Source organism: Apteryx rowi, unplaced genomic scaffold (assembly GCF_003343035.1).
Source record: "Apteryx rowi isolate R43461 unplaced genomic scaffold, aptRow1 scaffold_1162, whole genome shotgun sequence".
NCBI classification, from domain to species: domain Eukaryota; kingdom Metazoa; phylum Chordata; class Aves; order Apterygiformes; family Apterygidae; genus Apteryx; species Apteryx rowi.
This window is the reverse complement of record NW_020447378.1, coordinates 42,384-51,169: the sequence shown is the minus strand read 5'-3', so window position 1 is coordinate 51,169 and position 8,786 is coordinate 42,384. Positions and strand designations below refer to the sequence as shown.

At 50.0% G+C, this 8,786-nt stretch overlaps 1 protein-coding gene and 1 long non-coding RNA gene across 6 annotated transcripts; one reads left to right on the top strand and one right to left on the bottom strand.

Annotated features, from left to right (window-relative positions):
• The first annotated feature begins 6 nt into the window (after positions 1–6).
• On the top strand, positions 7–5,314 carry MED20 (mediator complex subunit 20). Of its 5 annotated transcripts, XR_003255958.1 has the most exons (4): positions 7–605; positions 2,544–2,797; positions 4,112–4,227; positions 4,657–4,746. XR_003255958.1 is itself a non-coding variant. In XM_026081229.1 (3 exons), the coding sequence occupies exons 1-3, from the start codon at positions 593–595 to the stop codon at positions 4,870–4,872; spliced, it is 483 nt and encodes a 160-aa protein (XP_025937014.1). In that variant the 5' UTR covers positions 384–592; the 3' UTR covers positions 4,873–5,314. The 5 variants fall into 5 exon arrangements, 4 of the variants coding, with proteins under 4 accessions (XP_025937014.1, XP_025937036.1, XP_025937027.1 ...); XM_026081229.1 differs by lacking the exon at positions 4,112–4,227 and having other exon boundaries at positions 384–605; positions 4,657–5,314; XM_026081251.1 differs by lacking the exons at positions 7–605; positions 4,112–4,227 and adding an exon at positions 622–808 and having other exon boundaries at positions 4,657–5,314.
• On the bottom strand, positions 4,998–8,686 carry LOC112973410. Its single transcript, XR_003255963.1, has 2 exons — positions 8,416–8,686; positions 4,998–7,408 (listed from the first exon to the last, which is right to left on the bottom strand). It is a non-coding gene; the product is annotated as an uncharacterized LOC112973410 (long non-coding RNA).
• Positions 8,687–8,786: the final 100 nt, after the last annotated feature.

Genomic DNA, 8,786 nt, shown 5'->3' with positions numbered 1-8,786 from the left:
CCCCCCTCCCCGTGGCGGCGTTATGGGGGAGCGGGTGGAAGTTTCCCCCCCACCGGGGAGCTGCGGTGTCCCCCCCCTCCCCGTGGGTGTTGTCATGGGGGGCAGCATTGGGGTCCCCCCCGTGGGTGCTCTTGTGGGGGGGGGACACGGAGGAGGGTCCCCCCGCCCCGTGGGCGCTGTCACGGGGGGCACATCGGGGTCCCCCCCCGTGGGTATTCCCGTGGGAGGGGGCTGTGGTGGAGGGTTCCCCCCTCCCCCCGAAGCCCCATCGTGGGGACCCATCGTGGAGGGTCCCCCGTGGGTGCCATCACGAGGAGGCCGTGGCAGAAGGTCCCCCCCCCACCGTGGGTGCTGTCACGGGGGGGGGGGATGCAGCAGGTCCGTCCCCCCCCCCCCGGCTCAGGGCCGCGGCAGCAGGGCCAGGCCTCCCGCCGACGCCTCCCCCCGCAGCGTGGCGCAGGTGCCGGTGGCGGAGGGCAAGAGCGTGCAGCAGACGGTAGAGATCCTCACGAGGAAGCTGGAGCTGCTGGGCGCCGAGAAGCAGGGCACCTTCTGCGTGGACTGCGAGACCTACCACACCGCCGCCTCCACCATGGGCAACCAAGGTCAGCGCCGGCCCCGCGCCGCCCGCCGGGACCCGTYGCCGTACGAGGGAGGGAGGCGGTTGTGGGCTCCCGTCCAGGGCCACCCTGGAGGCTTCTCTTCTCCCGCGAGCGTTTCCCGGTCTCTGCTTTCATCTCGTGCCCAGCGTGCTGGGGGTGAAATCTGGCCGTGGCAACGGCCAGGTGCCCTGCGGAACAAGTGTCCGGTACGTGTGAGATCGCGGTTCTATCCTGGGCTCTGCCACGGAGTCGAGGCTTTTTCCGCAAGTTGTCCTCATTTTATTTATTGCGTTGAGCTCTTGCGGAGAACGGGCAGTTGACTCACTGCTTGTAAAAGCCTTGAAAGATTCGTGCTGCCGTTCCCATCTACCCCTCTCAGATGAACAACTTTGGGAGACGTAGCGCCCCTGCGTATCGTCCTCCGAGAGCTGGGGAAGGTCAGTCCGACAGCTCTGCTGGCCCCGCGGCTGGGTGCTGCATGCTGTGGGCTGCCCCATGACAGGCACGTTGAACAACTAAATGCGCCGTTCCGTTTCGGAGCCCGCTGTGTCTCACTAATGCTATTTTCTCCATTACACGCGTGCCCCACGATTGCCCTTTCCTGCACTGAGGATAGCTGTGTTGAGTGGTGAACGCTTAAGGATTCTTACTGGAATATCAGCAGCTGCGTAGGGTATCTTTTGTGTGTGTGTGGAATAAGATAAATGGTCAAAAAACAGCTGCCAGTTTGGCAGCATATTTTTCCCTAAGGCTTCTTAAAGCATGGCTTCTGGTGAGTTGTTTTGGAGGCTGCGTTTTGCACGGGGGAGGATGTGACTGCTGGGTGCAGGAGTCTCCTGAGAGCATCCTGCTGCTGTCGCCCGCTCTGCCCTTCTCCGGGAGGGTGAGCGAGCGAGGGCAGGAGGCGGCAGCAGACCTGCAGGCTGGAGGTGGTAGCGGGGAAGAGCGCGGGCTCCCCAGGGCAGGCAGGCRGTGGCGAGCAGCTCTAGGGGAATTTCTGAGGTGTGAAATGACCCAGGGGATGTGCTCGGAGGACTCRGCGTTCCCTCTGGACATCACAGGGCCTAATGGGAGAGCGGAAAGATGTGACCTGATCTGCTCACCTGAGGGGACTGTTCTCCTCTCCTTCTCCCTCCCAAGTGTGTGGGTTCTAACAGCATTTAAAAACCGGTGTGAACTTCCCTCCAGCGTGTCTGCGGCTGCAGAGGTCAGCACCGAGCCCTTCCAGCCTTGTGGCTCTGCTCAGCCGGTTTCCCGGGCAGGTTGGTGCAGCTGGGGTGCCACTTCGGCTGCCCTGCTGTTGGGTTTTGCTGATGTGCCTGCAGGGCTGAAGCTATGAGAGGGGCTTTTTGCTGCAGCTGGAACTCACACAACCGCATCTGCTGAAAGGCTTTTTTAACTGACTCGGATAAATGAGAATCCGCTTCCACTTCTTAATCACCGTACAAGCCAGGCACGTCCTCTCTGGATGCCCTGTTTTCCAGAACGTGCCCAGGCACCTCCTTCCCTTGCTAGCTCTGCAGGGCTGGTCAGTGACTGGGAGATGAGGCAAAGCCCAGCTTTTCTCCCCTTACTGCAGGGCTGAAGAGGACAGCCCCAAGTTCTGGGAGGGGAACGGGTGCTCTCTGCTGACCCTCGCAGTCCGCTGGGGATCTAACATCCAAGTCACCACCTGGCCCTTGAGTTGCTCTGCCATCTTGTCCTTGGGCAAGGAGTGGCTGCATAGGACTTTTTTTTTTCTTAGGTTATATTTCCCTCTTAGGGTTTAAAACTAATCTCCTGAACACTCAGATACCATAAAGTGTGTGTGACTAATACAAGGATCCTGGAATTGAAGCAGCAAGGAGGACAAAGGGAAAACAGAGATGCTTCTTTCTTTAAAGCACGTACAAGCACAGAACTGTTGTTTTTACAGCCCAGATACCATTGCTCTTGTTTCAGGGCAGACAGGCAAGCTGATGTACGTGATGCACAACTCCGAATATCCCCTCAGCTGTTTCGCTCTCTTTGAAAATGGTCCCTGCCTCATAGCAGATGCCAACTTTGACATCCTTATGGTGAAGCTGAAAGGCTTCTTCCAAAATGCCAAGGCGAACAAGATAGAGAGCCGGGGTACCCGCTACCAGTACTGTGACTTCTTGGTGAAGGTGGGCACGGTTACAATGGGGCCCAGTGCCCGTGGGATATCCGTGGAGGTAAGGATCGTCTTTGAAGGATATAAAATACAACTACAGATAGAGAAATCCCATATTAGGAGCTAGACTAGAAATCTTGAGCCCTTCTTCCTTCTGTGTATTGCCTGCCTGGCCTATAGGCCAGCCTCTCAAATGTGAACTTGTATACTAGTTGCTGTCAGTTTGTACTAGATGTATTCATGTATGTGGAAGACAGGGTATTTATCTCTTTTTTCATGGCAAGGTTTAATTCAGACAGATACTTTGGGGCTCAGCTGCAGCTGTGGAAAAGCCTGTCATTGAAGTGTCAATAAACAAAACCCTGAAGGGATGCCATCAAACTAAAAAGACGCTTAAAGTCCTGACGCACAACACTAGTAGCACAATTCAGGTTATTACACATACCAAGGGGAGCAAAACAACCTCTTTAGCTGATAATTTAATGCTGATTTGGGTTTTGCTTTCTTTCCCCTTCTCGAGCAGACAATGGGTGGGCTTAGGCAGCCCAGCGGAGAGCAGGGTCCTCCTGCCCTAGGTTCTGCGTGCGCGTGGCGTAAAGATGGTCTCTCCTCTTCAGAGAGCTTTGCATCGCAGGCGTCAGTCCGACCCCATGGCGTGCTGACCTGGATTGCTGCGCTGTGGGGTGCAGCGTGGGCTCAAAGCCTGTCATCAAACAGCTTCCGCTGTTTCTGCTCAGCAGCCTGACTGCTGATTAGGCTTGAGAGCACCAGTCGTATCATGCCAGCTGCCATCGGGTATTCACAGGGTGGAAGCTGGGCTGAAGAAAAGCCTGCACGCTCTGAAGAGAGATCCCTCAGTGCATATGAAGGGTCGTGGGAGGAGCTATGAAGGCGTTTGGGGAGACATTTGGCTGAATGGATGTGCGACTCAAAGGCTCGTGAGCTGTGGACAAGCTTCACCTGGGCTGAAAAGACTCTCAGAATAAGACAAGAAGCTGGTGTGGGAAGGGCAAGGCAGAGTAGGTCAGACTTCGGATATCTAGATACATTGAAGCTTAACACTCTTTAAGACAGCTGAGAATTAGATGCTYAAAGGTCAGAGAGCCTACCACTTTCTAAACACAAATGCTATTACCTGATGCATAATTAATAATCATACTGGATCTACTCAGGCAGGTGTTACTAGCCAGCAGTGATGGGGATTGAGAAATGGTTTATTTTTTCTTCAGTTGAACAAACACAGATGTTTTAGTAGTGTCAGCATTCCTATTAATCTGGGGTTAAGCAGAAGCTTCTTTTACTCTAAACTTGAGTTCAGGACCAGATTTGCCAGGTGGTCTGGTTGCTTCTGTTTTGATTTAGTAGTTTTTTTCAGGGTTTGCATTAGGACCCACTCCTGATTTGGGACCAGACTCCAATCTAATAAGAGACTGCAAATCCTTAAATCCCAAAGTTTTCAACACACATCTGAAAGATGTCACTGCCACACATGTGAGTCGTCAGCCTACCAGCTTGTGTGGGAATGACATTTGCTTTTCAATGTGGTAACATTAATGTGACATTTGAACCAAAGTCCTGAGACCTCCTCTCCTGGGCATTTAATATGGGCAGTGAACTTACAGGGTGTGTTTTACCTTCCCCTTTCTTCCCTTCTGAAGGGATTCCTGGTTTGTTCCCAGCACATCCTGTTCATTTACATTTGTCCATCCCTCTGTTGTTTTATGCTACATGTTCTCCTCTCAGCTGTTTTTGTGAGAATTATTATATATCCATCTGTAACCACAGCACTGAGAAGTTGGTCTCTCGACTTTAAGGCATTGACTAAATGTGCATCTTTAGCAAGGCAAAGGGAAGTYGCGTTGTTGCCTGTGTGATTATGGCCCCTGCTGTGAGTTTGAGCGCTCTGGTTTCTGTTGCCAGGTTGAGTACTGCCCCTGCGTGATAGCCAACGACTGCTGGAACCTGCTCATAGAGTTCATGCAGAGCTTCATGGGGAGCCACACTCCTGGCATCCCGTCCGTGTTTGGCACCAAGCACGACAGCATCTACAGCCCGGCGGACACCATGGTGCAGTACATGGAGCTGTTCAACAAGATCCGCAAGCAGCAGCAGGTGCCCGTGGCAGGAATCAGATGAAAGTACTGCCTGGAGCCCTGTTTAAAGGAACTGCATCCTCTTTCCTGCCTGCCCACGTGGATCAGGAGTCTCTCCAAAAAGCAGCACTGGAGCCAGCCAAAGGTTTTGTTTGGTTGGATTTGGGGGTTTGTTTTTTGTTTGTTTTTAATCTCTTTCCCCTGTTTCAAAGCAAAGGTCTTGAATGCTAGGCATATTTCTTGTTGTTCTCCTCTTTTTCTGAGCGTGTCTGTGATCGACCCATGGCTGTGATGGTTCTAAGTGCAGTGCTTCATGCAGGGGATTATTGTTTGCCTGCAGAAGGAGGAAAAGGGAGAAATTCCAGCCAAATACATGCAAGGGTAGAGTTTCCTTGACTGCAAACCGCTACATGAGAGAGATTTTTAGATATCCATGTGAAAGCATCTTGTTATTTTCCACCAAAATAAAAGCTGTATTTTTGTGAGGAGATGGAGTCTTTCTGCACAGCAAGTGTTGTGCTGTTTTGCGTTGTTTGYGTTGTTGTGTTTTGCTTTTGAGATTTTCTGTTGCGTGGAAACAATTGTTTAGCAGAGTTTTATCTTTGATTTGGTTCAAGAGCTTTATACCCCTGAAGCAAACTAATTTCCCTGTGGCAAAATCTACAGGAATTCTTGCATTCATTTTATGGGTATGTTCTTAGCTTGCCTTAATCTTTTGCATCTGATGGGAGTATTAAAATCTTCTACCTCTCACACGGTTCCAGTGAAGCCTAGTGATAAATAMATAAGTCTGGCAGAAGCCCTCTCATGCATTGAAACCGAATACCAGCTGCTTTATCTCACTCTTTGAAAGGTATCTAATAAATGTCCCATCCTTGTACATCATTTCTCACCTGAGGAATCCTGGTGACTTCAGCAGATTTACTGAGTAAGGAAGGATTTGAGGAATAAGAGCTAAAGATTTATTATAAGGCTTAACTATGTGATATTGCTTGAATATTTTTCAGTGGTGATTTATTTTTACAGCAGGAAAACCAGGGAAATGAGATCCCTTTTGAGCCATCTGTCCCCTTGGTTTTACATGTTCAGTATCTGCCTGGCTTGTAGCTGTAATGTTTTCTTTCTTTCTTTTTTTTTTCTTTTTCTTTTTTTCTCCCCTCCTCCCCTTGCTCTCAGAACAAGAGGAAACACGCTCGTTCTGCCACTAACCTTTGTGCTGAACTTCCTTTGCGTTTCCTGGGAAGGCTGTGCCAAGGGCCTTAGCAGGGTTCCAACTCCCCAGCCTATGTCCTGGACAAAAAGGGAGGATGTGGAGAAGGTATAAAGATGCTTTTAGGAAGGGAGATTTGCAAGGAGGACAGTGGGTACCTGGTGCAGAAGCAGTGTGCATCTTCCTCTCAAAAAATATTGTTGGTCCCTTGCCTATACATAAGTCTTGAAGAATTTGAAGAGCAAGCAAAACAGAAATGTTCACCAAAACAGATTTCTCCTCCTGAAGTAGCAGGGGAAGAAGAAGCTGTTGTGTTACCTTGATTTGCTAACTGGCAGAGAACTAGTTATTTAGATATGATTTCTTTGTGATTATCTTTTATGCCTGTAAACCTAATTAACTGTTAGAGTGCCTAGAGCTTTTAGTGTGGGCATTTAATAAATTTAATCAGTACCAYGTCCAGAAAGACCTGGCTAATGAACCATAATAAATGGCATAATGCACAATAAGTGTATTAGAAATTCCAGCATACTGAACATACTGGGATTTTGCACCTCTTAGCTCAAGTTCATAACTTGCACACTGACTTCAATGAGACTGTTAATTTTAGTGATGGTTGGAGAATCTGACCTGATATCCTTACACATGGTTAAATGTGCCTGGGAAAACTTATGAAAACAAACTCTAATCTTTGTAGAAATAGTTATTTCTGTCCTGTTTCCCTTTTTATATCTTAAGGTTAAAAAAATATTCCTTTTAATGACCAGATTGGTCATGGTGAATGTGGCTAATGCTTTATTAATTCCCAAAAGAAGCATTCTGTAACCAGAGATGTCAAAACTCCAGTCACGTGTCTTAAAAATATAAAATGTGTGCTGGGAACTCTGGGGACTTCTGTTCTCTTATTAATACATTGTACTGTTCCTAGAGTAATAAAACAGGACCCCTTGAGCTACATTCTGCCTTCAATTACACCATTACAGCCATTGACGTCAGTAAGTTTCCACGCGTKTAAGGACGGATAGGGTTTAGCCCTTATGTCTTAGCAAAAATGTCTGTTGATGTAATTGCATTCTGTAAATGAGGGCATCACCTGCCCCACACAAGGGGCTTTACTCTGGGGCTTTTTACTTTCTTGATGGAGAAAATGACTGTTTTTCAATCTTATCCCCCTTTCTGCCCCCCCTAGCATCAATATGGCAGGTTAACGTGGCTTCAAACACGCTGGTCTGCATCTTAACAAGTCTTCAGGGGGCTTTCAATCGTGTTACGCTAATGGATTGAGCCAGCGTAATTGAAAACCACCCTAATTTTGCCTGTCAAGGCATGGTCTGGAAGGTTGTTTTCTTGCTGCTCCCCAGTGTTTTCCCTGTGAATATAAAATCCAAAGGGAAAGGTTGCCAAGCTGTATTCCTCTATGTGGAGCTTTTTTTTTTTCCTCCCCCCCCGTGCTTCTGCAGTTCTCAAAATCACTGGCAGTGTTGTTGAAGCCTGACCTAGAGGGAATTAGGGGCCTTGGGGATGTGGGTCTCACCCTTGCAGTATTATAGCTCCCCCTGCCCCCTTCCTTCCCCCCCGCCCCCAAGCTAAGCAGAGGTTAAGTAATGTTACCAGGGTCATACACCATTTCAGTGGCAGAGAGAGATTCCTAGTCTCAATACCACACTGGGGATCCTGTGGGGTTCTGCTTTGTTTCGTGCTGTGGCATTTTTATGAGGAAGCACTAAGGTAGCAGCTGCACCCCGCTAAGCTTTACAAAGGCAGTAAGGACATAAAGGCCTTGTTTTTAATTCTTAGCAGCCGTTACAGACTGAGGGCTCAATCCAGCGGGGAGCTGTTGAAGAGTTCAGAAGTGCATGACAGTATGGATTTTTGTGCAGGTAGGGATTCAAAACAGACCAGGCATTCGTCAGAAAGGGGAGGTGTACAGAAAGGATAACGAAGTTAGTAGGAAGTGGAATTTGTGGGAAGGCTGCTTTCTAGCTCCTCTGTAACACAAGGGTGACCATGCTGCCTCAAAGGAGCTTGTGAGGAGGCCACAACTGTGGGGTGTCATTGTGCCTTTGCGGAAGAAAGCAGGYTCATACCTGCTGCAACAAATTGCAGTGCTCTGCCTCAAAACTTAATGGGGCTGAGAGGGCACTGGGGGGAGAGGGGGGGAGGCACTTTTTTATCCCAGTGCAAAGGAATCGTGTCTCATTTGTTGTGGACTGTCATCCTGATCCCAGCACATCAGGAGAAGTGGTGTCTTCCTGTTGCCATGCTTTGGCAGGGGCTATTATAGCCAAAAGCCTGTGTAGCGGGTGCTGCACGGATTTCTTGTGACATGCCTGGGGCATGCCCTAGGACAGTGGTGGCTACTGTGACACCACTGACCTGTGGTTCGTGTCATCGGTGCTGCACAGTCCACGACTGCTTGCTTGCAGCGTCGCCCTGACTCGGTGCAGCCCAGAGAGCAGGACCGCTTGTTCCCCGGCAGGTCCTCGAYGGTTACCTCCTGCGGGCTGTCGAGAGGTGAGTTGTCCCGGCGCTGTCACAGCCACAGTGTGGCTGTCCCCTGTGGAGAATGGGCTTCATCTCCCGGCTTCTGTGATGATGTCCCTTTGTCCCTGATATGACGAGTTGCTGTTCCTTCACAGTGGCTCCTGCACCCTGGGGAACAAMGTTTCGTCCTGAGGCCTTTGAGCAATGGCCAGCTCGTGGGGACCTTTGTAGGGCCTGGTGATGGGCAGCAGCAGGTGTGCGAT